Source organism: Aspergillus sydowii, assembly GCF_001890705.1.
Source record: "Aspergillus sydowii CBS 593.65 unplaced genomic scaffold ASPSYscaffold_5, whole genome shotgun sequence".
NCBI classification, from domain to species: domain Eukaryota; kingdom Fungi; phylum Ascomycota; class Eurotiomycetes; order Eurotiales; family Aspergillaceae; genus Aspergillus; species Aspergillus sydowii.
The window spans coordinates 1,647,984-1,673,710 of NW_024467863.1; the positions used below are offsets into that span (position 1 = coordinate 1,647,984).

The following is a 25,727-nucleotide window of genomic DNA, read 5'->3' on the forward strand; positions in this document are numbered from 1 at the left end:
CCTGCCTATATTTGACCTCTTGCATAATTACACCGTTTCGACCCCCCACCGCGCGGGTCGTGGATTCACCATTCTTTTCATAAACATATCATGTACCTCATATACCTACTCTCTCTCCATCTTATCTCTTCCTCGAGCTCTTTCGTTTGTCCCTTATCGTCACTCACTCCCTGATTCCTACCTACCTATTCCCTCATTCTCTCCTGATTAACTCTGACCATGGGAAATGATGTGCCACCACTGAAAGCTTTCTTTCTGATTTGTACACTTTTTTGATTATTCGCCATGACCACAGGTGGTCGGGTTGACTGCAAACAATCTTGTAATATACTGCCCATATTCGGCAGAGGAACTGTCATATATATACTATCCAACGAATGGATCCCAAAATAAATCGATTAATTAATAATTTTGTATACTCGGACGCAGCCTAAATCTATTAACATCATCTTCGCCGTCCTTGCAGTGTGTCTGAGCTTATACTGGCTGGTCGGTATGGAAAAACGATGGTCCGAGTGAAGCAGAATTTCCCCGAGAAGCGGCATGAATCCGCGACTGGGAACAAGCTCAACTCAACAGATCCCTTTTCTCTCATGATTGCAGCATGGATTATTTCTGCCCGTAATCCTGATAACCATACCAAGCGGGCGATATCCAAAGCTTCCCCCGAGAACTCACTCATACCTACAACAAACTACCCAGCTTCCGTTGCGGACTACCTGCGCAAACGCAGTAGTAGTAGTTCCTCATCTTCGCATTTTCCTCACCAAGATTCCTATATCCCCTTCTAGTCCCGATTCAGATCCAGAATGGCGGCCCAACGCCAAGCTTCTTCTGCTTCGCAGACGCCACACATCTCTCCCGCCGAGTTGTCCTACCTTTACACATCGCTCTCTCACCCAGGCACACCGATTCGGCCAGATGGGCGTTCACCAACGCAGTTCAGGCCTTTGTCGGCGGAGACAGACATTCTACCTGGCACGAACGGCAGTGCGCGGGTCGGGTTCGCAGATGGCACACAGGCGATTGTGGGCGTGAAGGCGGAGGTGGAGAAGACTGCGCTCGGGGTCCAGGCTCTCAGTCAGGCACAGCAGCGGGAGGAGGGTGGTAATGATGGTGGTGCTGATGGGAGTGGCTCTGGGGGTGTTGGGGGCACTTCGGGACAGGGATCGTGGGTGCAGATGGCGATTGAGATTCCGGGGTTTAGGGACGATGATGCCCTCCCGGTCTTCTTGTCCGAGATGATGAGAGAGCCATTGGTGGAATCTGTCTCGGGTGGTTCGAATGGGGATGGGAATGGGGATAGGGATGAGATGGCTGGGGGCTTGAAGGGGAGACTTGTGATTAATCGGAGGTGGCACTGGAGGTTGTATATTGATGTGAGTTTTTCTTTGTCTTCTTCCCGTTTATCAACGGCTTCTGTGGAGGTGTGCTAACTTGCAATGATGTATAGGTCTTGCTACTTTCCCAGCCGCTGTCTTACCCGCTCCCTCTCTTATCACTCACGACTCACCTCGCGCTTCTCGCAACGAAGCTGCCGAAGCTGAAATCGAAAGGCGAGGAAGACCCGTTCTTCGACGACGACTGGGATGCCGCTGAATACTTGTACCCGCGGATCAAATCCACGAAGAGCTCTATTCCAGGCTCTATCCCCACACATAAGGTCAGACCTCCTGTAACTCTGCTTGTCATCTCTGTCGCGGAGAATAGCATCTTCGACCCGAGTCGCGAAGAGATTGCCGTTGCGGACGCTGTGCTCGCAATTTCTATCACCCACGACACTGACTCTGGCCGGCTGAAACTGCTTTCGATCCGGACGATCGATCCTCCATCTCGGCTTACGCAGCCTGGTATCCCGAACTCAGAGAACGTGGCTACCGTAAATTCTACGGCTGCTGCGGAGGAGTCTGCTATTGTCAATCCTTCTACTGGTGAGGAGGAAGTACCTGGTGTTTGGAGGCCGAGACGTGGTGGCGTGAAGAGAGCTACTATTGCACGTATGGTAAAGATGGTGCTGGAGCAGGGAGGCGTCGGGGAGGAAGTCCTGGAGGGACTTGAGGGGGTGGAGGTTGGATGATTGGTTTGAGAAGAAATCGGCCCCTTACTCTCCGGTACGCATGTTGCACGGTGTGATGCGGAAGCACCCCACGGACAAATACGATTGCAAAGCCGTGTCTCAGTCCGCATACGCTGCAATGCGGGAAAGCATGAAGACACTGCATACAAACTCTGTTGAAACAGCAATCGTGAGAAAGTCCGCCATGAGGCAGAATATCGTAATGACAATGAACATGTATATACACATGATACATGAGAGATGAGAGAAACACTAGACGAACAATCTCTTATACTATACATGGCTTTCTACTTGAATCTCGCCCACCAAAAAGCTAAGCAAGTCGTTGTAAATTCCGTTCCCATCATTAACCCGGAGGCTCGAGGAATCTCCCTCCACCTACCAAATGCCCAACCACTTCTTAACAGGCTTCTTCTTCCCCTCCCAATCAACATACTCTTCCCCACCACGAGCCTGGCCTTGAGCTTCAACAGCAACAGGCGACTGATCATCAATCTCCGCCTTCTTTCCCTTCTGGCCTTGGTCCTCCTCACTCGGCTCCTCCAATCCATGCGCAACTCGGAACTGTCTCCTCTTCTCCGCATCCTCTACCCGTCTCTTCCTCTTCTCCCGCGTTTCCATAGAGCTATGCTGAACGTCCATCCGGAACACCGCAAAAGCTTGCGAGATCGTATCGATCGGATGAGTAAGAAGGCCCGACCAGGGTGGGAGCAAGTGCGCAAAGGGACTCGAGTGCTTGAAGTTCGTCGTGAAAGTGAATGTTGCCAGGCTTGTTAGGACACCCTGAAACCCATAAATATTAGCATACACAAACATATACAAATCAAAAGAACACATACCATAGCAATCCAAATGTGTATCCATCGACTCGTCAAAAACCGAAACATGACCGTCCCCTCAGGCGGGAACATATTCGGGTACTGCTTCGTCTTCCGTTCGGCCTCTTCCTTCTCGCTGAACCTGGGACCGGGGTAGTTGACCACTTTGCCATTTCTGGTTTGAACGACGCGCCGCGCTGGGTGCGATGGTGGGCGAAATTTGTCTGGCTTTTCGAGTACGCGCGGCTTTTGGTCCGAGGCTTTTGTTGATGCGCAGCGACTGTAAGCTCCGGCGGCGGCGGCGCGCGGTTTGGACTTGGATAGGGCGAGAAGGGCTCTTGTTGAGGGGACTCCTCGGGGGAGAAGGAAGGGCGCGATTGGAGTTGGGGGCATCTTTGGCTATCCCCGGGGATTTGCGCGGCTGGCTTGTTAGAGAACTATGGCTTGCTTGGTCTGTGAAGGCATCGTAACTTTTTCGGCGGTGATCAGATCACGTGTTTAGATCCTCTCAGGCGACAAGGCTTCGAGGCATGAACTCAACAATGGGTCAGGCATCAGGCCACTTCGGAGTCGGACCAAGGCCGGTGGAAGAGCGGCAAAAACTCGCCATGCGTTCGGCGAATAGCCAGGTCTGAATTTGTTATTACACTGTTTTATCCACCAGATCCGAAGTGTCGTTCTTACAAGTATCCATGAGCTGGAATGAGATCATACCATGACGGCATACGTCTGATCAACAATGACAGCTCTAGCAGGGTTGCTAAGTAGACTAGGTAGAAAGTCACACTACGGTGTACAAACACAATCATACAAAATTCCCTTTGTAAAGCCCACCAAGTAAATATGTAACGTTGAGAGAACGAAAATACGCTCACCAGGGCACATGCCGTCTCGATCTGGGATTGCGGTGACCGAATTTCTGTCCCGGCAGTGCCCGTTACGTGCTGAATCATCTGCGTTCTGATTGGTCGTCGCGGGATCACGGGAGGCGTCGGGGGCAAGTCGGTCCCAGCTCTACAAATTCCCTCTCCAAGTTTTTCCTTTCGGCCAGCTTGCTTGACTTTTCTTCCATTGTCTCTCACTCTCATCTGCTACAAGTCTCTGTACTATACCGCTTCACTTCTCTACCTCTCTTAATTCCCTTAATACCCTCTATTTTTATTATTCACAATGGCCAAGGGCGCTGAAAGCTTTTCTCCCGGTAAGCTACTTCCTTTATCGCCAATTCGCTCCTTTGTTCTGGGTTCAGTCGCGCTGCTACCATTCACTGGCATCCGTCGGATGCTCTATCAGAATGGTGTCTGCGACATGGTGGAATAGTGAAACAGAAGGTTGTTGAAAGGTCAACATTGGGCGTCTTATGAACGCCCTTCACAAGTCTTCGAATTGAATTCAACACAAAAAGATTTAATGTTTCGCATTCCCTCTTTTCGCATCCTTGTTGGCAGTGAAGCAATTCCATAGTCGCTTGTTTCAAATTGTCTCGCGCAAATTGCACGTTTGACAGCTCCATCGCGAACATTTGACTTCACATCGTGCCCATCATGACCAGCTTCGACGCCTACTGTTTCACTACCACTCTCAGCATGCGCGAGCTCGAAATAGAAGAACTGGAGAAAGCGAAGGCGAAACAGAATGCTAATCAGCTGTTTTCTCCAGGTGACTCTAAGAAGGGTGCCAAGCTCTTCGAGGTCAGTCCCCTTGCCAACTCTGCGCATCATGAAGACAACAAAGCTAACTAGAAATAGACCCGCTGCAAGCAGTGCCACACTGTCGAGGACGGTGGTGCCAACAAAGTCGGCCCCAACCTCCACGGCCTCTTCGGCCGTAAGACTGGTGAGGTCGAGGGCTACTCCTACACCGATGCCAACAAGCAGGCCGGTGTGACCTGGGACGAGAACACTTTGGTACGTACCAATGTATTCGTTTTTAGTTCGAATCACGATTGCTAATGCGGTATTCGCCAAACAGTTCAAGTACCTCGAGAACCCCAAGAAGTTCATCCCCGGTACCAAGATGGCCTTCGGTGGTCTCAAGAAGGGCAAGGAGCGCAACGACCTCATTACGTATGTTTCGCTACCCATTTGAGGATGAAGGAGATGATACTAACAAGCTACTTTATAGCTACCTCAAGGAGAGCACCGCTTAAACGTTTCGCTATTAGACGACATAAAAAGCACCCACCTGTGAGCGAAGCCGGGTCTCCGGCTAGCTCGCAGGCGGGCACTGTAACACTACAAACTTTTAGACCTGGTTTTGATTGCGTCGGGACATTGTGGATATCATAGAGTCTTGTTTCCTTCGCCGCCGTGTCTATTTTCGATATTCCCTCGGTTTCCTTTTTTCTACAATGGACGGTCATGTTTTCTTCAGCTTCTGTGTATCATGGTTTAACTTTCAGGTCGAATGGCCATAATGAATAAAAGAGTCTCCTCTCATGACAATCACTTCTTTCCATTTGCTGTCCTAACTGGGCTCCTCGGCCTTCACTCGCCATTCCGTTCTAGGTTCATCTATTTTTAACTCGCCGGGCCCGGCTTCGTCACGTCACGTGTCATTCGCTATCACGTGGCTTTCTCGACCCAGGCAAAGAGAGATGTACACTGTTATCAGTGATAAGACAACGCACTTATCAGTCTGAACTCTGAAGGATCAAAGGTGACGACAAGCAGTTCTTCTCAACGCTGCTGCTTGACAAAGTTGCCCAATGATGTGTTGGCAGAGTGGTGGACGATCTGCGCAGGCTGAAGCATGGATGCTCGATTGGCTGGGACAAGAGGGTGTTCCTCCAAGCAGACTCCTGCCGCCTCTGGACAAAGTCTAAGAGAGAACCTTGGGGTTTATTATTCGTGGATCACACCGTCCAGGACCTCCAAGCCGTCACTGACCTCTGCACGGAGCAGGCCGGCTCACTCAAAGCCCGCTCAGTTCAGTTGGCAGCGTGGCGGCACATGACCCCTCTCTCACAGCCCACCTTCAATTGGCCCAGCCTCCTGCTTCTGCGCCCCCTCCATAAATGCCCCAGCTCTCGACCTGGTGAACCTGGTCCAGGACAAGAGTCAAGGCAGACTGATCCAGGGCGCATGCGAGGGGCACTCTCCTTTCTGTCAGATATCGTCGATTATTCGCTTTCCCGTATTTTTCCCAGATATTGGATGAAACACAAGCTATTCAGACTGGGCCGGACTCGGGTGTTTAGCCAGACTGCACTAACGTGGACAGCAGTCTTCAAACACAAGCGCTGAGAAGACTTCCAGTTCCTACCTATATACCGTCTAATGCAAATCGTTTGTAACTCTCCTCTCTTCTCTACGGTATTCGTGCGCGCCTGTGACTTGTCAGCCTGCCTTTCCAGTCTCCAGGCATCAAGGGCATTCGGGATCGACTTGTCCCTCTCGCCGTCGCATTCCTCAACTCCTGCGCTGTCTTCTGCAGCTTCCTTCTAGCCTGCCATTGTCCCTATCTTTTCATCTGCTCCGTACTCTTTCCCCGCTACTCTGCCCTGCTGGACTCGACTTACTTCTCCTGCATCTCCCCCACCTCCATTCTGCTAGTCTCACCAATCTATACGTTTAGCGCCCTTCGTGAACCTCCTGGCCCCCTCCCTTCTTGAACCACCAACTCAGGCGGTTTAGAAGTGATTTCCGGGGAGATCTAACACTGGAAGTGGCCTTACAGCTCCAGAATCCCGTGCGCACAACGCCGTCCATCATGCTGGACGAGCTGGACACCGTCTTTGACGATCATCCGTCTCTGGATGCATCGCTCGAGGACTTCGAGAACACGAGCAACCCTCATCGTTCACCAGACTTTGGTCTTCCATCACAACACTCAGGTTTTAGGTCGGAGGAGTCGGATGTTGAGGATGAAGATGCAACACCGGTCGGCGAGCGCTGGTCACCTCCCGGCTTTCGAAGGTATGATATTGTACCCGGTAGCGGGTGGTATCGGCACCAGCCCTACTCGCGCAAAGTCGACCACGAACGGTTCGGGCTAAAACCGACCGTGGGACTCAGCCCATCGCAGTCGCGTGAACCCAGTCCGCAATATGAAGATGCGCCTGAGGCCCCTATGGGAGCGCATCGCGGACACTCCACCGAAACAGGGGATGTCACCGTCGCCGCCAATGTACCATTGCCCTCAGAGGCAGATTCACCATTGAAGGGCCGATCGCCCAGTCCAGTGCGAATGCCTGTACGGCCTAACTCTGATGATGAGCCACTGGAGTTCAAGCCCGAAAGTAATATAAGCAATTGTAGGCATCTCTTGGTTTGATTACCCTGTCCAGCTTGCTGGCGCGGGATACACTAACATTTGAATCTCTCTATTAAAGACATCAGATTCGCTGTGCGTGCAGAAGTTCAACACCGAGAACCTTTCGTCGCATTCTTTACTTACCTGCGATCCAAGGTCGATCGCATCACTAGCTCGAAATCCAACACCACCATGACTGTCTTGATTGCGCTAGTGTCCATCGCATTCATGCGCGCCATGTTCATGCCGAGTATTCCATCGGCGATTCCAGATCTCGTGAAACTATCGAGCTTTGCGCGCTCATTCGAACCGCTTATTCATTACTCTGAGAATGGTGTACAGCAGATTGGAACCTTACAAGAAACTGGTGTGGCCGTTTGGGACCTTAGCGAGTCGGTGCGCGGGACCAATATGACCAGCGCACCCATCATAGTGCGACAACTTGATGAGCTGTCCGAGTCACTCAAGTCGCTCTCCCTAGAGCTGACGCGCTTCTTCGCCAATGTCGACGCAGATGTCGATTCGATCCTCCTAGTCATGGATTGGGCCAAACGCGAATTGGAGACCTTGTCGTCGCAGCCGCCAAGTAGCTTACCATCCATTATGTTTGATAATATGCAAGACCTCCTATCACGGCTTGGTGCTCTCGAGCATGTCACAGGCGCAAGTAGTGACTCTAGCGGCGCCGAGCTCACCTCAACTACCTCCACGACGTTTGGGACGATCGTGACGGCCATATTCGGTCAGACCTCGGCACAGCGCACTCGCATGACCCTAACGCGGACCTTCACTGAGTTCCTTTCCGTGCTAGAAGAGTCGATCGAAGGCGAGCTCACACATTCAACGGCCCTGTTCGCGCTATTTGAGTCCATCGACCGCCAGTTCCTTAATCTCCAGCGCACGGTCGTTCGTGAATCTGATGCGCAGGAGCGCGCCGAGGGCGAAATGCTCAGCTCCCTTTGGACTCGCGTGCTCGGCCCTGACGCTGTAGTCGTGCGCAAATATGAAAGGAACAAGCGCCTGTTAGCAAACGTCCGCAGCCGAACTGTCGCAAACAAACATCTCCTCATGGACCACCGTGGCCGCCTCCTCACCCTCAAAGTGAACCTCGAGACATTACGGCGCAAACTCGTCAGCCCGCTCGTCCGGCGCAATGATTCCGTGAGCTTCGCCGGTTCCGTTGACTCGGGCAGCAACGGCCGAACACTCGGCCCGGTTGAAGCAGTGATAGAGGGCCAAATCCGTGGTCTGGAAGGGACATATGACTATCTCCGCTCCGTGCGGGAGAAGCAAAAGGCAAAGCTCATGGATATGGTGTATGGCGCTGGTCGCAAACTTCCACCCGCCGATGTCTCCGACGACGCAGATACGATAGATGGTGCATGATGCTTCTTTTCCTACCAAATCTCTCCTCTCTCCTTTATTCCGCTTTAATCCCCATTTCTCCACTTTCCCTTCGGACAGTCTTACCTCTGTTCTTTGTGCATCATACATCGGACCCGGCGTTATCGTTCGGCCTACAATGGGTCTACTACTGGTACTTGGGCTGGATTGCGTTCAATGTTATTGGCATATAGTTCCTCACTTACGCATACATCCGTCCCTGCATACATATACTCATCCCGCCTTACATTTGTTCCTGGAGTCCAGCAGAGCCTAGTGGACCAGGAATCGGATAGGCACGCGAGAGACCACCAATTCACCCCGTCATCGCTTCTTTACCCTTTCATCATCATTCATCGGCGAACAAGGCGAGATACGGCCGCAAAAGGCAAGCAAAAGCAAAGCGATAGACAGCTGGAAATGTTTAATCTCTCTTTCTATTTGCTCCTCGTTCTACCCTGTCATTTGTTACTCCCCACTTTGTCCATTTGGTGTCTGCTGTGGAGGGCTTGATTGAATTGCTTAGGATCAGATCAGGCGTACCTGGTTTCCAGTTATTTGGTTCGATTGGCAGTGACAGGATAACGGCGCAAGGTTCTTACAGCTCTTTGCTTTTCCATTTATCTACCACCACGTCAACTACATTGGCTAGTTAATTGATTGATTAACTTGATGTACCTGAACTGTTCATGTTCATACTTGGGCTTTTCTTTTCTCTTTCCTTCTTTACGAATTCTCGCTGTGTTTATTTCGTTTGTCTCATTCTGCTTCAATTTGACTTTTTTTTAATGGGCTTATATGGTGTTTTGTGGTAGGTTGGCTAGACGATTGATCTAATCTAATCTACTACATACGTACGTTCTCGGATAACCTCTATGTACAAGTTTCTTGAAAATAAAAGAATCCCCATGTATAGAGGGACTAGTTCTAATGATATGACTTATAAAAGGTATGGTTCGGTACCATGTGAATAGCCTATTTTAGAAACGAAGCAAAACAGCCCTACGCATTTCTTTGCTAAAATAGAGGCGAAAGTCATTGATCACATATACCCTGGAACATCCATGCCAATGCATTCCCATTTATGGCTTTGAGAGACGAAAAAGGATAAGAGGGAAAAAAAAAAAAAAAAAAAAAAAGAGACAAGAAAAATCGAGTCAAATATCATTAGTATACATGAGGTGAGAGATTGTGAGGAATAATTATCAAACATAACGCCATGATGAAGACCTCTAGGGTAAATGATATCGAAAGGAAGACAGTCCGGACGCCTCCAATCGTACGAAATAGTGTATCATACATATGCATATTAGACAGAATCGACGGCCATCCAGGGAGCATAAAGGTAGATGATTGAGTAGGCGCCGTAAATTCGAGAGGGTGTAATAAATTTCCGTAGCCGAGTGAGGCATATTTTTTATATACTGTACAGAGAAGGTAGGTTTTGAGGGTGGGTAGAGAGCGTGGCCATTTAGTTGTTCCTCACAACACCAACCTTGGCGGCCTAAACAAGGGGTTAGCATCCTTGTCTTACAATATCAGTTTATATATTAGGGACTCACTCTTAGGACACGACCATTCAGCGTGAAGCCCTTGCTTTGGGTGTACATGATGTCACCGTCTTCCTTGCCCTCAGCCTTGGTCATGAAGGTGGCCTCGTGGATCTTAGGGTCGAACTTCTGGGCCTTTCCGTCCTCGGTGGGCTCACCAGGGTCAAACCGTTGCAGGCCGTGCTTCTGGAGAGTGTTCATAAGGATATGCTGGGTCATCTTAAGACCATCGACGAGGTCTAGGAGGTCCTTGTTCTCTTCGGTCCTGGCGGCGCCGACCTTATCCGACGGGACAGCGAGGAGAGCACGATCGAAGTTGTCAATACTTTCAAGAAGGTCGACAGCGAACCGTTGGATTGCGAAGTTGCGTGCATTCTCCATATCCCGCTTGGTGCGCTCCTGGAGGTTGAGGAAGTCCGCAACGGAGCGGACATATTTGTCCTTTTTACGAAGCTGTCAGTTCCATAATTCTTTGCGTGATAAATAGTATCGACTATATAGCAATTGCATGCCTAGGGGATTTACCTTGAGATCAACGACCTCTTTGCGCTTCTCTTCTAATTCCTTGGCGACCGGATCCTCGGCAGCCTCTGATTCTGCCTCGTTTTCCTTTTGTTCCTTGTTGCCATTCTCTGTAGAGTAGCACCGGGCAGTAGGGAAACCAGCGAAGGGGCGGAGGAGCTGTGGTTGGAACTGCGATGTCCGACGGGCAGCCAGCGGCATTGTGGACGCGGAGCGGACGGAGAGCAAAGACCGGGAGGCCTGAGCTTGTCTGAGGAGGGTTCGCTTGAACATTGTGAAAGACGAGGGGTTTTAAGAGTTAATCAAATGGAGAAGCAGGGAAACGTGAAGTGGTGATGGTTGGAGACTCAAGGAACACCCGGCATGATCGCAGAAAATCTAAAAGCTACCCGCATCACCTGACCGCCAAGCTACCAGCCAAGCTGCGAAGGAGAAACAACAGGCCGAGTAATACCAAAAGAAAAAGAACTTTCTAAATTTTTCTTTTTTCCCTCCTCAAGGGCAGGGATAAATGCATCTAAGAAATCGAAGTACGTAGGAATGGTATTACCCTCGAGATATCCTGGTCGTGCTGCGAAATGGGCCTCTCAATACATGCTCTGCTTCTGAGATTCCGGGGCTCTGTTCCCGGTATACGGACACGTGAGCCCCAGTATGACAAACAGAAACTCAAGCAGCGATGAGTTATTATGTCAGAGTTATTGTGACGGTGGTCCTGGAGACAGCTCGTCACAGTCAGGCTCATGTCTGATATCAGACGCCGATGGTTTTCTTTAATTGAGGTCCGTGATGACGGCGCTAGAGCTGAAGTATGGCGCCTCGTGCAACATCTCCCGCCGATGCGGTTGAACTTACCCAAATGGCAAAAGCTTGGGGCTCGAGGATGTCGCGTGAGGCAGTACTGCGTTCGGACAAGAAGCCCGTTATTCAAGAGAATCGTGGTACTGGCGATGGGTAACGAACGCTGATACAAACGCTCGATTCAGCCCGCCGAGGGTAGCGAAGCATGGCGTTCTGGCAACACTATATTTTGCTCACGGCAAATGAATCAAGAACTTGAATGTGCCACAAGGCAGTTTTATTGGCCAAGTGATAGAATAGGGATGGTTAACGCCCTACTCGTATCCCCCAGGGCTTATCTTGACGGGGCTATATCTTAACACTCAAGCCGTAAGCAGCATTGAGCCTTAGGCTTAATCTCGAGATGAGGATGGCGGACACGGGTGTAAGCCGCCTGAGCCTACTGGAGGAATCTCTCTGCCATATTATCAATCAAACGTATCTGAGAAGAGCACCATGAATCCATGATGCGCGGATGGACCTCCGCGCATGTGTGCGGAGTGGCTATGTCGAGAACCGCCAGCCTGGGAGGCTGGGCGGTGCCGAGTTGCTGCCAAGCCCGCGTTTTCCGGGGTATGGCATCATTTAAGCTGCAGAACTCAGAAGTGATAACGGCAAGTAAACGAGGCTGAGGCATTATTGCAGGCTGTGGGCCCTGGGGATCACATTCTTGAGACGAGGCACATTGGAGAAGCTCAACAACGGATTGATGTAGGAGGCATTGGCAGTCCCGTAACTCCCACGCCACTTGGATAATTCAACCCATGCAGGGAGAGGGCTTGGCGGAGCATAATTCTGGAGGGTGAACTGAGGACTGAAGAGTGCTTAGCCACAAGGAATGAAGTAGCCTGTTCCGAATGAAGCTGGCCGTGGGCCGAATGAAGCAGTAGGGAGGCATCAGCCACAATTAGGTAGATCATAATCCGTCAATTTACAACACGTATGCGGAATTGCGGATTATTGCGGATCGCTCCGGCGACTCCGCTAGCAGCGGAGCAGAGGACGCGTTTGTGTTTTAACTTTCTTGTCTCTTAACTTTGAAGCCGTCGGTTAAGTCTCCGCCGACTTGCCGGGGGGCGGAGTCTATATGGAGCATGGCCTTTGGAGAGGTCAGCCAGAGACAGCTGTGGAGAGTTCGCAGCTGTATCAGCAGTGATCAGAATAGACTATAGAGGCTTAGAGGCATAAAATAGTATCTTTTATGATGCTGCCTATGGTGTTGACGAGGCAATCGGCGGACTCGCTATGCAGAGGCTCAGGTCTATACAGGCAGAGTCAGCCATGAGCCAACACAGCACAAGGCCGACGACGATGCTCTGTAGCCCGTATTCACAGCCGTCCAGGGATCCCGTAATACTCCAATTCTCGTAATTCGATCTAATGACCAAATCAGATCCGCGAGTCTGTGGCAGGGTCTACTCCGTATTGCAAGTGGCAATCAAAGGTCACTGCAGACACCCCGTGGCGACCGGCGACAAGTTAGAGCACTGGGATCGAAAAGGGCGAGACTCGATCTTCAGGAACAGTATCCGGGACTCGGCCGCGTCTGCTGGGGGAGAAAACAGAGGAAAAGCCGGTTCGTCTGTCTCATAGGCCAAGAATCAAGATCATGGCAGTGCAGACTGAGAGAAACCCACCGCGTGCGTCGACTCCGTACGGTGAACGCCGCCAGGAGGCGCAGCTTCGCCTCCCCAAGACCGAACACGGAAAAAACAATCAAAATTCGAGCAAGGCCACATGTCTATAAAAGAAGCATCTCTTGATCTTCAGTTCTGGATTCAATCTTGTCTCAGATATTTCAGACACACTGCACATCTTGCTTTCGTGGCGACTGCTGCAACTACTTAACAGCATCCTCCGCCTTCCCCTCCATCTCACTACCAACTCTCCTCCATCCCAACTCCTAATTCCTATTCTCTTCGCCTTCCACCCAACAACCGGCAAAATGACAGGCACACTATCTCCGCAGTCTGTCCCTTCATCGCCCTCTTTTCATGCCAACCGCTCCTCGCGCTCCGCCTCCCACAGACCGTCTCTCTCCATCGACCTCTCCAGCCTCCCACCGCTCTCCAAGCCATCACCACCAACCAACACCCTTCTGATCACCGACCTCAACGACCTCTACCTCTTCCAGCCCTCGTCTCTCTCCACCATCCGTGCACAGATTGAGTCTATCGCACCTCTCAACTCCTTTTCCCCGCTCCCGTCGTTCCGCCGCATTGTCTGCTCATTCAGAAACGAAGACGATGCAATCCGCGTCCGCAAGCTCCTTGACCGCGAAAGCCTCCTTAACCGGGAAGTCCGCACAAAGATCTACTTCGGCGAGCCAACGCCTCTGTTAGAAACGGACGAGACTGGCACTGGCATCAAGCACAAGCTCCTCGAGGCACCCCAGGTTGACAAGCTCTTCTTCATCAGCCCCCCGCCCTCGCCACCCCACGGATGGGTTATGCGCACAGAGGATCCCCCAAACAAGGAAGTCCACGCTAGCGATCTCGCCCAGGCCCTCGCGAAGCTGAAGACCGAGCAATCGTCAACTGCAACTCCTGCCGGCTCGTCCCAACAGCAGACTGACCCGGATACCCCGATGTCTCTCTCATCCGATAAGCGAACTGGAAGCTGGCCACTATCTCAGCAGCGGAGCAGGAGCAGCACGCTCATTTACAACCCTGGGGAGCACGGTGGTAGTCCAAATCTCCCTGCTGTTATGGTCGAAGATACAACAGCCGACCCGGACGACATGGACGTGGAAATGAGCCCTCTTGATATGCCGAAGCAGACACCACCTTTTAAGACTGCTCGTCCTCCCGTCGAGCTGATGACCTAATTTGCTCATCTATTTTCGAATTTTTTTTGAGTTTTCTTTGGGTCTCGGCTGCATTTTAGCGCTTGAATTCGGAGTTCTGTATGGGATCATGGCTGTTGTCTTTACTCCGTCTCTTCGTGGATGTGGCTCTTAATTTCCTGCAATTTCTCTTCATTTTCAAGAATTAATTGCTTGGCGTTGTGGAGGGAGTCTATGATAATGGAGCATTTGTGGTTAGCAACTCATATACGATGAACATAACAATATATGTTTTAATCTTTTCATATCATTCAAGAATAAACTAGTAGTCCTAGCTCGTTTGATTGATCGAGCAGTGCCTTAGTTCCAGTAAAATCTTCAATCAAATTTAATCAAATAACACCACCGCACTGTCCCTTACTACAGCAGGACCCAAGGTCGCAGCCAACTCTGCTACGATCCCTTTAATTGACTGAGGCTCATCAACCGGCATCGTCTCCCACCCAACTAAGTCCTGTAGTTCGTTCTCATCGTCAGCTCATATTAAAAAGACAAACCAAAAGAAAAATACTCAACATAACAGGACTACAGTTATAAATAATAATAATGGGTATGAGACTCACAGCCATATGAACAAACGATCCATGAACAAGTAACGGCCAGCTTCCCAGATCCAGCTTTTTGATTTCCTCAACCGTAAGAACACCCGGCATGTGGAGGGCGAAGAGCGAGACTTCTTCGTCGTTTATCTCGGCTTCGGCTTCGGCTTCGACATTAGCTTCAGCTTCAGCAGTCTCCCCGGTTTCGGCATTCTTGCGGTCTCGCGAGAGCGAGACGTAGGGTCGGGAATTGAGCTTTGTTGTTAGTTCGCCGTCGAGGGGGTCCCAATTGTGGGATTCGGGGTCTGGGGTTGAACGGGTTAGCTCGGGTTATGATAGGTCGGTGGTGGTGGACGAGCATGTTGATTGGAATGAAACGTACCCAGGATATATTGGGGTCTGAAGGAGCCCTTGTAGCGCATCTTTTGGCAAGAGTGGATGTAGTACCCTGAGAAAGTAGAAATCATGATGTTAGCAAGTGGGGTTTCCATTGGTGTTTTGTGGGCGAGTATGCGAACCCATGTAGTAATATCCATAGCCTTCTTCAATTGCAAGCGCTATTTCTCTCATTGCGCTGAGTTTGCCGAATTCCCAATGTTCGTAATCCGGGTCGTAACTTTGCATGTCTGTGAGATTCTTGTTCTGATGGTCAAACTTTTGGCGAAAAGACTCACAAAAGGTAAACAGAACTGACGCCAGTGGGCATCAGGTCAAGGACAGCAACGGCCACCAACTTCCCGTCAAGCCGGTAGCACTGGTGCCAGGATCCTAGTCTGCGCTGCCCATCTTGTGCATTTGGTTCGGTCCGTTTGAGGCCTGAACATAGGAAGCGCTTGAAGTCTTTTGTTTGCCATTTGGAGACATCTTCCTGGTGAACCTTCGTCTGGTACTTGCGGAATAACTCGAATCTGACAGAGGCGTGAGTATATAATAAGAATGGCTGAGTGTACTCGCTGCCTACTTTGCCTGGGAAACGGTGTCACCTTCTATGTTAATCTCAAACCGATGGGCCGGTTCCAACGGTTTCTTCGTCTTTGGGTCTATCGGCCGCTTGACGTTATGGTACTCGACTCCATGAACTGCATCAATAAGATCGAAGTTGCATTTGCGATGCTTCTTCTGTCTGTCAAGCAAGTAAGCTTGCAATGGACCGCAATTCAGGGAACTGCTGCGCTTACTCCCGAGTTTTCGGACTGAGATATGCAACTCTGCGTATGTACTCAGGCCCCAAGACGAACTTGTTCCAGCGGTTGATTGCCTTGCGTTGATCTCTTCTTGGTTTGTAGGCCGATGCTTCGAGCCTGGACTAATCAGCGTCGTCCGAATGGCGAGGTCGGTAGGGCAACCACAAAGCACATACCTCATTGTATAGTGAGGACAGCATGACCGCTGCAGGTTCTGCTTGTAGTACAAGGTGCCGGACCTATGCAAGGATTAGAAGAGTGCACCCGCGTTTACCACTGGATTCGGTCTGACCTTCTCCATCCCCTGTTGACGAGTTCTTCATAGTGTCCTGGACGCACCGAGACGGAGCTAGCGTAGTATGAAGCACCTACGAGGTATGCGCTTTTAGCAATCGAACCCAAGGCTGCAAGGTGGGGCTACAAGGCGACTGACTCCCATTATCTGATTTACAGTATCCGCACGAGTTGCGTTGGTAACCTGAAGTGATATATTGGTCAGAACGCTGCCGCGGCGACGGTGATCATGAAGGATCCATCATCTTTAGTCATGACGAGTAGTCAACGATCCGGTAAAGGGAACAGGATTGGGCACGGAGAGACCGCGACGCCGAGGAGAGATGGTGGAAAGGGTTAAAAAAAAAAATCGAATAATAATAAAACATATACACGAGAACAGCAAGGAAACGACCGGGATGATCAGGCATCGCAAAGTGGCAGCATCAGATGGGAGATGAGGGGCAGGATGAGAGAGACTCATACATCATGAGGGGCAGACCAAGCTGTCTCTCCACGCGGAAAAGAAATAAACTAGGACCAATGGCCATTGCACGGGGAAGGGCAGTGTGTTGTGACTGGCTACTCACCGAGGGGTCGGAACAGCGACAACTGCCTGGCTCGTTCGGCGTCAATCGGTGCTCTAGGATCAGAGGGTTCCATGGCGTAGTTGCTGCGACGCAGAGAGGGCACGACGATGGAGACTGGAGCTTGGAGTTTGGGCGTTATTATTCCCTGCGCTCAAGGCGGAAAAGGAAGAAAACAAGGAAGTATCGGGCTGGACGCGAGTGTTGATCAAGAAATAAGGCCACGATGGAGCGCGGGGAGATGAGGAGGACGGAGACAGTGGGTGGTAGAACACTGGCAGTTCAGCTGAGAGGTGTCGAGTACAATGTCTCCAGCGGTGGATGCTCGGCTTCATACAGTCAATTCAGAAAGTATATAATCATCACTACTGAGCTCGGTAGTATGAAATGCTATCCATCTTACATTCAGCCCAGCTTCTCGTACCAGAACCCGACGCCTGATGCTTCTAGAAAACGACCGAGCCAGCTCCCTGTCAGTCTTTGTATGCATGTCCGGTTCGTCCTGGTCCAATCTGCGCGTCTGGATATTCGTTCGCCACCAAATACGCTCCAAGAGATTGACGATGCCAGCATTGCATGCAGGAATGAGTATGGGCCAACATTAATCAACTAGTCAATGTTCACGACACCACCAGATCCGTCCGTTGAGACAGCACTAGCACACTGGATTCCTCTGGCAAGAAATGTACTCCGGGCGTACGATACCGTTTGCCCTGGTACGGGGGGCCCCCGTTACAATACCTGTTCGGGCATTTCAAGGTACCGTCCTCCCAGCACTCGACCAATTTCTCTTTCTGTTCTCGGAGTTCTGCTTTTCGACTGGTTATTCTTAGACACCCCTAACTATTCCTCGTCACGGCCTGATGAATGTGAGCACTGACGTCCGAAGGGGAAGATCTGTTGATCCAGGCGATCGACTCCCAAATACTTTACGCCTGAGCTAATCTATTCTTATCCTTAATTTCCTCGCAACGAGATTTGCTTTGCCATATTCCGATTTGAGTTGAAACTGCTGGTTACCAAGGAACATCGCAATTAATAGGTAATGAAATAATCGACTTCATTTCAAAATGCTGAATGCTGCGTCCGGTGCATTGCGGACCTCGTTTGGTTCCACAGTAACTGGTGAGACTTCGAATAAATTCCACACAAATGAAACGTGGATAGCCCAAAGACACCGCTTGAAGCCCGGGGCTCCTGCATCATCCACTCTCGATATATTCTTATATACACAACTATCATTGGGTCACCTGCAGTGAACCAGCACCAACCTTCCAGCCCGTTTTCTTGACCGAGGGCATAGCCCGGCGGTATTCCGAAAACATCTGGTTACCCTGGTACTGCTGGAGAACACGCAGGCCAATCGCAGAACCGGTAGTGAAGAGACACAATAATAGTAATCAAAAAGCAAGCCATCATAAGTCGGCAAAGCGCTTGTTTGGCGGGCGAAGAAAAATGCCCCAAGTGAAGATGCAAAAGAGGAAAACTGGGTCTGATCCACCGCGTGAGCCAACGACTATTTCTCCAGGGACCCTTCATGGCGCCGACGATGCCAAATTGTCAAGTTGCAGGCCGATTTCTTCTTGGCTGGGGAGCCTTAGGTAACTGTCTACGCGTGGCCGACTCCGGAAACGAAGCAAGAAAAGGCGTCGCCGAGGGTCGACCGAATAATCCGCATTCCTAGGCACTCGGTAATAATAATTCGAGTATCAAACCTTATTTCCGCATGAAAAATCGTGGAGAAGCTGGAGGCCCTTTTTTTTTTTTTTACCCTTTTCTTTTTTTTCTTTTTTCTGGTGCTTTCTTTTCTTTTTCTGAGGAAGCTCCTCTCTGAAGGAGATTAGACGCGAACCCCAAAAGCGGACTGCCCTACATACTCCAAGGACCAAGACCCAAGCCGAACCTGGGAGGTTCTCGGACCTGCTTCTTTGAGTGTCATCATCGAGGGCCGATCGACGCGGGGCAGAGCGCAGACCAAGAGCACACGATATTATTCAGGAAGAGGGCATTCCGACCCAACGTTCCATCCCTTTGTTTCGATTCGGGTGCTGTGGGCAGAGGGGCGAATATAACGGCGAATGACGATTGGCATAGGCCATTTCCTCGTAGCTCTTGCAAATCTGTCCCGTACTAGTCTAGTACTTCAGACGAAGCATGCAGGTAATGCCTGGGGCATCGTGCAGCTGTTACAGAATTCATGTCCACGGCAACGAGGCCTATCGAACCATGGGGTCGATCAGAGCGTTGGTATTTGCTAAGCCCATGCTGTCGCTAGCTGCAGGCCACTTGGACTAGGGAAAGCAGGGGATGCACATAAGATTAATTAGTGGGACACCCAAAAGCGCTTGGGAACACTCCAGCGGCGATTGGGTTGAGGTGCGACAACACAGCAACGATCTGTAAACTGCGGATCCTGGGATCCTAGTTGACGCTTCTCCCGCCGTTGCTCTATTCTGTAATATCGTCGATGACTTTCTGCTGATGTTCTCTCTCTCCCTTTCTGTTTGAATGTTACGGGCATGCACGTGATGTCATCGTCGGGGAGAACTTACGGGAGAAGACGCAGGGGGATGCGTCAAAACCAGTTTAAATTAAAGATACAATATGAAGCGAGAGATGGGGACTTCGCCAAGTGTTACTACGCGGGCAAGAAGAGATGGCCATGGTGTCTATTTCGGACCTGAAGTGGAAGTACTACTCAAGAGGACGATGTGTGTAACGAGTCATAGTAATACAGATACGCCGTACGGTTGGAGAGGCTGCTCCGAGAGACGCTTTAGAGACTTTGCCGGACCGCGCCGCCCATTATCCATCCCAAGCTGTCTCCGTCCTCTCGCCTCCCCTCCGTTCCTCTTCCTCTTCTCTCCTCCTATCCCCTCCCCTATTTTTATGCTATTTCCTCCATGAACATGTCTGTTACCATCTCCAAGTCTCCCTCGAGGTTCCCGTCCGCCACGGGAGTGAACGGGAATACCTAGTTCGTCAAGTCGTTCCAGTCTTCCTCTTCCAAAAAAATTTCACTGCCCTTCCTCGGCCGCCTTACTATCCTCCCCAGGAGAAGACCGAAGCCCTGGACCGGCCGTGAGCCAGCTCCTATCCACCCTAGCTGGCCATCTATCTCGCCAGAAACCCCGTGGTTTTGAAGCTTCCCTCATTTTGGAACCTCTATACTTTATATAGTGTCGTCATCCTGTGCCCGTCACTTTCCTCACCTTTCTTGCTTCCGAAACTCTTCCATTCATTATATTTACCTTCGTGCGAAGTGCAGCAATAGCTGTATATCTTCGGTCTTTTTATCACTACTTCTTATATTTCTTCTCCTCGAGGTTCCTCAGCCGGGGTTTCTTCTATACTTTTTTCCTCGCCGGTCCAACATGGTGGACCAGGTCCGTTCAATGGAGTCCCGTGTAGGACGGAAAAACCAACGTGAGTCATACTACTATCCCTCCGAGCCTCTCATTTCATAATTGTGTCTGCCGCGAGCTTTTCCACGTATTTTGCACGTTGCAGAAATATGCTGACATGCTCTCGCTCACAGGATACGGATCGAAAGGCGAACGGCTAGTAGCCGGTGTCGTCCCTCTATCAAAGGACAAAAGCTTGGTGTTGATGATCCAGTCCGCTGGACGAGGTGGTTGGGTACTTCCGAAAGGCGGATGGGAAACCGACGAAGGAAGTGCGCAGCAAGCGGCTTGTAGAGAAGCCTGGGAAGAAGCCGGTGTCGTGTGCACCGTTGTCAGGGATCTGGGATTGATCTCTGACATGCGTCCGTCGACATTGTTGACGTCTAACGCACCAAGAGCCTCATATCAGTTCTTCGAGGTCACTGTGGATCGGGAGGAGGACCGATGGCCTGAAATGCACAAGCGGAGACGGCAGTGGGTGAATTACTCCCAGGCTGCAACCGCATTAGCAAGTCGTCCAGAACTTCTAGAGGCGCTGAATCGGAGCTCTGTGAAGCGATAGCGCACGCTCGCGTATTCCTCACAGTTTGTTTTTTTGGGGCTGGGTGTCTCGCGGGCACCCAGTTTTCCCTTTTACGACTTGATATGATCCTCCTCCCCGTTAAAAAAACCTTTTGCATTACCCTATCTCATATCATTTAATTTGCATGTGCTTGTTATTTCTGCCTTCTGCTTGACTCTTTTTGGCTGGTTGGGTGTATTTTTGGTGTTCGAGTGGTCCTATTATCGCAGCACAATCGGTTGGCGGCTTAATGGCTTTTTTGCATGACAATGGCTTAATGCGATTGCAACTATAGATTCGGGAATACCGCGTCGCCATAGAAGCTACAGGGGCGTGATTGGCGGCATTGTTGCGGATGGGTGAAAAGTTCTTGATGTCGCACGATCGTGATTTGTGTCTGGTCATGGGTTGTTTGGATACTTGGTGCGACCTTCACCTGGGCCTCTGGGATGAAGTGACCACTTTTCTCTTCTTTGAGAAACTACGGCTTAATGCTCGCTGATACAGCAGTGCTTATGTCTTGTCTCCCTTTGGTCTGGTCCTGGCGAGCACACCTGGCGAGCAGCCTTCGTCTCTTTGAACTTTTGGATAGTTCAAATCCACTAGACATCTGGACTCGAGAAGACAAAAAGAAAAATATCTTGGTAACCTGACCTAGATAAAACCCGTAGACGACTAATAATGAAGTAGGCTTCACTGTAGACTATGCAGGGATAGATATACAAAACTCAATTGAAATTCAAGATAATGTTAATAAATATTCATGTTCTCCGGGGACGTATCAAAGAAAGCCAGGTATATCTTCTATACTGTTCGCTCATTGACCTGAGCGGCCCTGAGCCCGTTGGATTGAGATTACCCAATCAGGCAAAGCGTATAATTTCCGCCCATCAAGACTTCACTCCCGCAGTATCACCGCCAACTTTCTTTCATCCCAGTACATCAAGGAACACAGCGCCACGCAACTTATTGCTCCCATAATCCCGAATAGCTCCGCGTGACTAAATTTGAGGGGGCAAAAGATATTATTCTTGACATAGGGGCCCCGCCTCATCACCACCATGGATTACGAAATGGACATCGAGCCCACCGGGCCCCAGGTCACAGTGCGAGAGGTGAGCTCCGAACTCCCCCCTCGTCTCCTAAATCTGCTCTTCGCAATGCGTTCTATCCAGATATTACTGAACCTTATCTAACATGACTTCTGCGACAGGCCGAACCCTACCGCGTAGACTTCAAAATCAGCTCCGTTGACCTCGCCTTCGCCAACTCCGTCCGGCGTGTGATGCTTGCTGAAATCCCCACGATGGCCATCGACCTGGTCGAAGTCGAAAAGAACTCATCCGTTCTTCCAGACGAAATGCTTGCCCACAGATTAGGTCTGATCCCGCTAATCTCGAAAAACTGCGACCAGGACGTCGAGTACACGCGCGATTGTGAGTGCGAGGACCACTGCGCACGGTGTAGTGTTACGCTTTCACTGCATGCGCGGTGCACTGGCGATGAGATTATGGGTGTGTATGCGCGCGATCTGGTTGTTTCTGGAGAGCGCGCGAATGAATGGGTTGGGAGCCCTGTTATTACGGACCCTGAGGGGAACGGTCCGCTTATTTGCAAGTTGAGGCGTGGGCAGGAGCTTAAGATGACTTGCATTGCGAAGAAGGGAATTGCGAAGGAACATTCGAAGTGGGCGCCTACTGCGGCGATTGGGTTCGAGTATGATCCGCATAATAACCTCAAACATGTGGATTATTGGTATGAGGAGGATCCCGTCAAAGAATGGTATGTTCCTGCTTCTTTGGTCATTTTGTGCCCACTTAATTTGGGTACTTTTTCTGTTTGTTCGAGAGTAGTTATTGATATTGTGAGAAGGCCCGTTTCCCAAAACGCCGCCTGGGAACACGCGGCGCCCCCTGACCAACCGTTTGACTACGATGCGCAACCAAACAACTTCTACTTCGACATTGAGAGCATCGGAAATCATGAGCCTGATATGATTGTCCAGCAAGGAATTATCGTTCTGCAACGTAAACTTGCCTCCGCTATCTCATCCCTCTCCGGCACCGAAGGGGGCGATCACAACGGCATTCCTGACGAAGACATGATGGGTGTCCGAAGCCCAGATGCCTATGAACCTCCGGAGGGTATGGACGGTAGCTTTACAGCATATGCTAATGGAGGTGCTGCGAGCGCTTGGGGTGCTAGTGCTGCGACACCCTACGGAGCTACTCCTTATGGCGGAGGCGGTTATGGTTTCTAATATTACACGAAAAAAAAGACCTCAATCCTTCCCTTTGTATTGGAGCTTGAACCTGGAAGGGTAAGGAAAGGGGGAAAAGAAGAATCTACTTATTAACTTCATTTAGCATCGGACGGAGTTTGCGGTTCGGAGGTTTCATTTTGGGGCCTAGGCGCGGTGTCTTCCTATTTCGTTTCCATTTCAATAACCTTGGCTTTGTCATTCATCGACATAGTATTCAGCAAAAATTTTTGTTTTACATGTATTCTTTTTGCCCTTACTTTAGTTCATGTAACTATAGATCAGGATATGCAGCGGACAATGACTCAATGCAAACCCTTATGGATAGAACTAAATTCGGAGATTATTGAGGTATAGTGTGTACAAGTTCTTATTAGATATCATCTAAAACTACGTAAAAAACAGAATAAACGTAGCTGTCCCAGTGCCTCATGCGACGCCGGCAACCTTAACTACAGTATACCACACGGCGGGTAGTTGATCCGTGCCGACGGAATATTTCCAGTTGTTTTGCTATCAAGCTCCCACCAACTAACCTTGCTACGTCCTCCCCATTGCTGTCGAGGTCGGAATTCAGATATGCGTCTGTTTGCAACGAGCAGGGCCTTGCGCCTTGGCAGTGGAAGATGGTCAATTGCCTCTCCTCGAGGCAGCATTCGCCTTCCGCTCTCGCGCCTCCCGGAACCGCGAGCTCTTGGGTATAGAGGACTGGCCTCTACAACTGTGTGCCAGACACAAGATGCATCGGACAAGCCCAAGGGCGCAGCAAGCCACTCAAAATTTCCAAAGGATCTAAAAATTGAAGGCAAGACATACCTAACTGACGATTGGACGAATACCCCCGACACGATCCTCACACATATCGACCGTCGGCTCTACCTCGACGACAACCACCCGCTCGCAATCACCCGCAAGCTGATCGAGAGCCAATTCCCTAGGCCTACCTTCGGAAATTACTCCGAAAAGAACCCTATTGTATCGACCGCCGATAATTTCGACGTCCTTGGTTTCCCCGCAGACCACCCTGGCCGGAGTCGCACGGACACCTACTACCTCAATAACAAGACCGTTCTACGAACGCATACGAGTGCACACCAGCAGGATTATTTCCAGCAGATTAACCGCAACGAAACGATTCGCCCGGAGGAAGTTGGATATACCGTTGTGGCTGATGTCTATCGGAGAGATGCCATTGATCGCAGCCACTATCCAGTGTTTCATCAAATGGAAGGCGCAATGTTATGGAAGCGCCCCAATGAGAAACCTTTAGAATACTCGGGCCAGACTGCCGCCGTAATTATGGAAGATGTGAAGAGCATCCCCCCTCATGATGTACCGGTTGAGGATCCGAACCCTACTATCCATGCGGAGCGAAATCCTCTCCAGGCCGAATATCATAGCGAAGAGGAAGTCGAAGCTATCGCCGCCCATCTCAAGCGATCGCTGGAGAGAATGGTCATCAAGGTCTTTAGCGAGGCCCAGAAAGCCGCAGCTGCCTCGGAGGGCGTCGAGCCAGAGCCTCTGAAAGTTCGATGGGTCGAGGCATACTTCCCTTTTACCAGCCCGTCGTGGGAACTGGAAGTATTCTGGCAAGGTGACTGGCTCGAGATTCTGGGTTGTGGAGTGGTCAAGCAGGAGCTCCTCAACAATTCCGATGTACCTAATCGCGTAGGGTGGGCGTTTGGGTTAGGATTAGAACGGATCGCCATGCTCCTCTTTAATATCCCCGATATCCGGCTATTCTGGTCAAAAGACGAACGGTTCCTCTCCCAGTTCAAAGCGGGCCAGATTACCCGCTTTGAGCCATTCTCAAAACATCCCGCTTGCTACAAGGACGTTGCGTTTTGGCTCCCCTCCGCGGCTGTCAGCGGTGGAAGTGCAGCTGGCGGGGCAGTGCCGGTCCATGAGAACGACATCATGGAGATCGTCCGCGGGGTTGGCGGTGATCTTGTCGAAGATGTTACGTTGATTGATGAGTTCACCCATCCCAAGTCTAGCCGCAAAAGCATGTGCTATCGCATCAACTACCGCAGCTTGGAGCGCACGTTGACAAACGAGGAGGCCAATGATCTCCACGACACTGTGCGTGAGAAGCTCGTCAACCAGCTCGGTGTTGAGCTCCGCTAACCACGCTGAATGGAGGCTATGTATGTATATAATGTGTATAATATTCCGGAATAAACTGTACAGAATCTCAGCTTCAATGATCTGCTTGAGTACCAGACTGTTCATCTTCGCGTAGTACTTCATACACCCTATACCGTCAAATAACCGACTTCCGCGGCGTCTCGGCCGCAGCCCAAATAGCGAGAGCCAACACCGCCTCTAATACGTAGCCGCCTCTTCACTTCCAAGCAGGCTTCTTGACGTCCTTCATACGTCGCGGCCTCTATATTACCGAGGGTTTCCGCATCGCCGCCGGGTGGACCGCCGGTCCCAAGCGCAAACCGAGACGGTGATTGGCCGACCCCGCTGGCGTTTCCGAAGCGGCAGACTCTCGGAGCCTTGATCTATCTCCGTTCTGCATCTTAAAATTCTCAGCCTGCTTGCCTCTCCATCCCCAACTCTCCTCTTAGTACTCTCCACTCTGCCGCCTCCGCGCTGGAATGTCCACGTCCTGTTATCGACG

At 50.7% G+C, this 25,727-nt stretch overlaps 11 protein-coding genes across 11 annotated transcripts; 7 read left to right on the top strand and 4 right to left on the bottom strand.

The window, feature by feature from the left end:
• Positions 1-809: 809 nt before the first annotated feature.
• On the top strand, positions 810-2,077 carry ASPSYDRAFT_89740 (exosome non-catalytic core subunit RRP42; the record flags this gene model as incomplete). The annotated part of the gene is made up of 2 exons (XM_040852211.1): positions 810-1,379; positions 1,454-2,077. 2 exons carry the CDS (start codon positions 810-812, stop codon positions 2,075-2,077), a joined length of 1,194 nt encoding a protein of 397 aa, XP_040702825.1.
• A 378-nt stretch (positions 2,078-2,455) lies between these two features.
• Positions 2,456-3,288, bottom strand: ASPSYDRAFT_150794 (uncharacterized protein; the record flags this gene model as incomplete). The annotated part of the gene is made up of 2 exons (XM_040842039.1): positions 2,456-2,860; positions 2,917-3,288. The coding sequence occupies 2 exons, from the start codon at positions 3,286-3,288 to the stop codon at positions 2,456-2,458; spliced, it is 777 nt and encodes a 258-aa protein (XP_040702826.1).
• A 182-nt stretch (positions 3,289-3,470) lies between these two features.
• On the bottom strand, positions 3,471-4,118 carry ASPSYDRAFT_992341 (uncharacterized protein). The gene has a single exon (XM_040853271.1). The coding sequence runs from the start codon at positions 3,981-3,983 to the stop codon at positions 3,576-3,578; it is 408 nt and encodes a 135-aa protein (XP_040702827.1). The 5' UTR covers positions 3,984-4,118; the 3' UTR covers positions 3,471-3,575.
• A 143-nt stretch (positions 4,119-4,261) lies between these two features.
• ASPSYDRAFT_45445 (c-type cytochrome) lies at positions 4,262-5,280 on the top strand. The gene is made up of 4 exons (XM_040847043.1): positions 4,262-4,586; positions 4,644-4,802; positions 4,867-4,961; positions 5,020-5,280. The coding sequence occupies exons 1-4, from the start codon at positions 4,440-4,442 to the stop codon at positions 5,042-5,044; spliced, it is 426 nt and encodes a 141-aa protein (XP_040702828.1). The 5' UTR covers positions 4,262-4,439; the 3' UTR covers positions 5,045-5,280.
• Positions 5,281-6,606: 1,326 nt separating this feature from the next.
• Positions 6,607-8,535, top strand: ASPSYDRAFT_58211 (uncharacterized protein; the record flags this gene model as incomplete). Its single annotated transcript, XM_040849496.1, has 2 exons — positions 6,607-7,150; positions 7,229-8,535. 2 exons carry the CDS (start codon positions 6,607-6,609, stop codon positions 8,533-8,535), a joined length of 1,851 nt encoding a protein of 616 aa, XP_040702829.1.
• Positions 8,536-9,648: 1,113 nt separating this feature from the next.
• On the bottom strand, positions 9,649-10,939 carry grpE (mitochondrial nucleotide exchange factor MGE1). Its single transcript, XM_040847045.1, has 3 exons — positions 10,608-10,939; positions 10,095-10,523; positions 9,649-10,036 (listed from the first exon to the last, which is right to left on the bottom strand). The coding sequence occupies exons 1-3, from the start codon at positions 10,875-10,877 to the stop codon at positions 10,004-10,006; spliced, it is 732 nt and encodes a 243-aa protein (XP_040702830.1). The 5' UTR covers positions 10,878-10,939; the 3' UTR covers positions 9,649-10,003.
• A 2,450-nt stretch (positions 10,940-13,389) lies between these two features.
• Positions 13,390-14,271, top strand: cbpA (putative calcineurin binding protein; the record flags this gene model as incomplete). Its single annotated transcript, XM_040852212.1, has 1 exon — positions 13,390-14,271. One exon carries the CDS (start codon positions 13,390-13,392, stop codon positions 14,269-14,271), a length of 882 nt encoding a protein of 293 aa, XP_040702831.1.
• Positions 14,272-14,617: 346 nt separating this feature from the next.
• ASPSYDRAFT_58214 (arginyltransferase) lies at positions 14,618-16,948 on the bottom strand (the record flags this gene model as incomplete). The annotated part of the gene is made up of 11 exons (XM_040849497.1): positions 14,618-14,743; positions 14,853-15,133; positions 15,211-15,276; positions 15,347-15,444; positions 15,503-15,736; positions 15,790-15,951; positions 16,007-16,129; positions 16,189-16,251; positions 16,305-16,380; positions 16,446-16,490; positions 16,876-16,948. 11 exons carry the CDS (start codon positions 16,946-16,948, stop codon positions 14,618-14,620), a joined length of 1,347 nt encoding a protein of 448 aa, XP_040702832.1.
• A 3,298-nt stretch (positions 16,949-20,246) lies between these two features.
• ASPSYDRAFT_151859 (NUDIX hydrolase) lies at positions 20,247-20,838 on the top strand (the record flags this gene model as incomplete). Its single annotated transcript, XM_040842136.1, has 2 exons — positions 20,247-20,298; positions 20,411-20,838. 2 exons carry the CDS (start codon positions 20,247-20,249, stop codon positions 20,836-20,838), a joined length of 480 nt encoding a protein of 159 aa, XP_040702833.1.
• A 922-nt stretch (positions 20,839-21,760) lies between these two features.
• Positions 21,761-23,447, top strand: ASPSYDRAFT_45458 (DNA-directed RNA polymerase II core subunit RPB3). Its single transcript, XM_040847046.1, has 3 exons — positions 21,761-21,951; positions 22,050-22,620; positions 22,711-23,447. The coding sequence occupies exons 1-3, from the start codon at positions 21,900-21,902 to the stop codon at positions 23,096-23,098; spliced, it is 1,011 nt and encodes a 336-aa protein (XP_040702834.1). The 5' UTR covers positions 21,761-21,899; the 3' UTR covers positions 23,099-23,447.
• A 169-nt stretch (positions 23,448-23,616) lies between these two features.
• ASPSYDRAFT_45459 (phenylalanine--tRNA ligase) lies at positions 23,617-25,326 on the top strand. The gene has a single exon (XM_040847047.1). The coding sequence runs from the start codon at positions 23,678-23,680 to the stop codon at positions 25,223-25,225; it is 1,548 nt and encodes a 515-aa protein (XP_040702835.1). The 5' UTR covers positions 23,617-23,677; the 3' UTR covers positions 25,226-25,326.
• Positions 25,327-25,727: the final 401 nt, after the last annotated feature.

Excerpts from the sequence above, each read along its gene's own strand:
- ASPSYDRAFT_992341 (XM_040853271.1), bottom strand. The coding sequence starts at position 3,983 with ATGAGAGTGAGAGACAATGGAAGAAAAGTCAAGCAAGCTGGCCGAAAG.
- ASPSYDRAFT_45445 (XM_040847043.1), top strand. The coding sequence starts at position 4,440 with ATGACCAGCTTCGACGCCTACTGTTTCACTACCACTCTCAGCATGCGC. Across the intron at positions 4,587-4,643 it reads AGGGTGCCAAGCTCTTCGAG|ACCCGCTGCAAGCAGTGCCA; the intron begins GTCAGTCCCCTT and ends AACTAGAAATAG. Across the intron at positions 4,962-5,019 it reads GAGCGCAACGACCTCATTAC|CTACCTCAAGGAGAGCACCG; the intron begins GTATGTTTCGCT and ends GCTACTTTATAG.
- grpE (XM_040847045.1), bottom strand. The coding sequence starts at position 10,877 with ATGTTCAAGCGAACCCTCCTCAGACAAGCTCAGGCCTCCCGGTCTTTG. Across the intron at positions 10,524-10,607 it reads AAGAGGTCGTTGATCTCAAG|GACAAATATGTCCGCTCCGT; the intron begins GTAAATCCCCTA and ends CTTCGTAAAAAG. Across the intron at positions 10,037-10,094 it reads TGAATGGTCGTGTCCTAAGA|GCCGCCAAGGTTGGTGTTGT; the intron begins GTGAGTCCCTAA and ends CCCCTTGTTTAG.
- ASPSYDRAFT_45458 (XM_040847046.1), top strand. The coding sequence starts at position 21,900 with ATGGATTACGAAATGGACATCGAGCCCACCGGGCCCCAGGTCACAGTG. Across the intron at positions 21,952-22,049 it reads GCCCCAGGTCACAGTGCGAG|AGGCCGAACCCTACCGCGTA; the intron begins AGGTGAGCTCCG and ends GACTTCTGCGAC. Across the intron at positions 22,621-22,710 it reads GAGGATCCCGTCAAAGAATG|GCCCGTTTCCCAAAACGCCG; the intron begins GTATGTTCCTGC and ends TATTGTGAGAAG.
- ASPSYDRAFT_45459 (XM_040847047.1), top strand. The coding sequence starts at position 23,678 with ATGCGTCTGTTTGCAACGAGCAGGGCCTTGCGCCTTGGCAGTGGAAGA.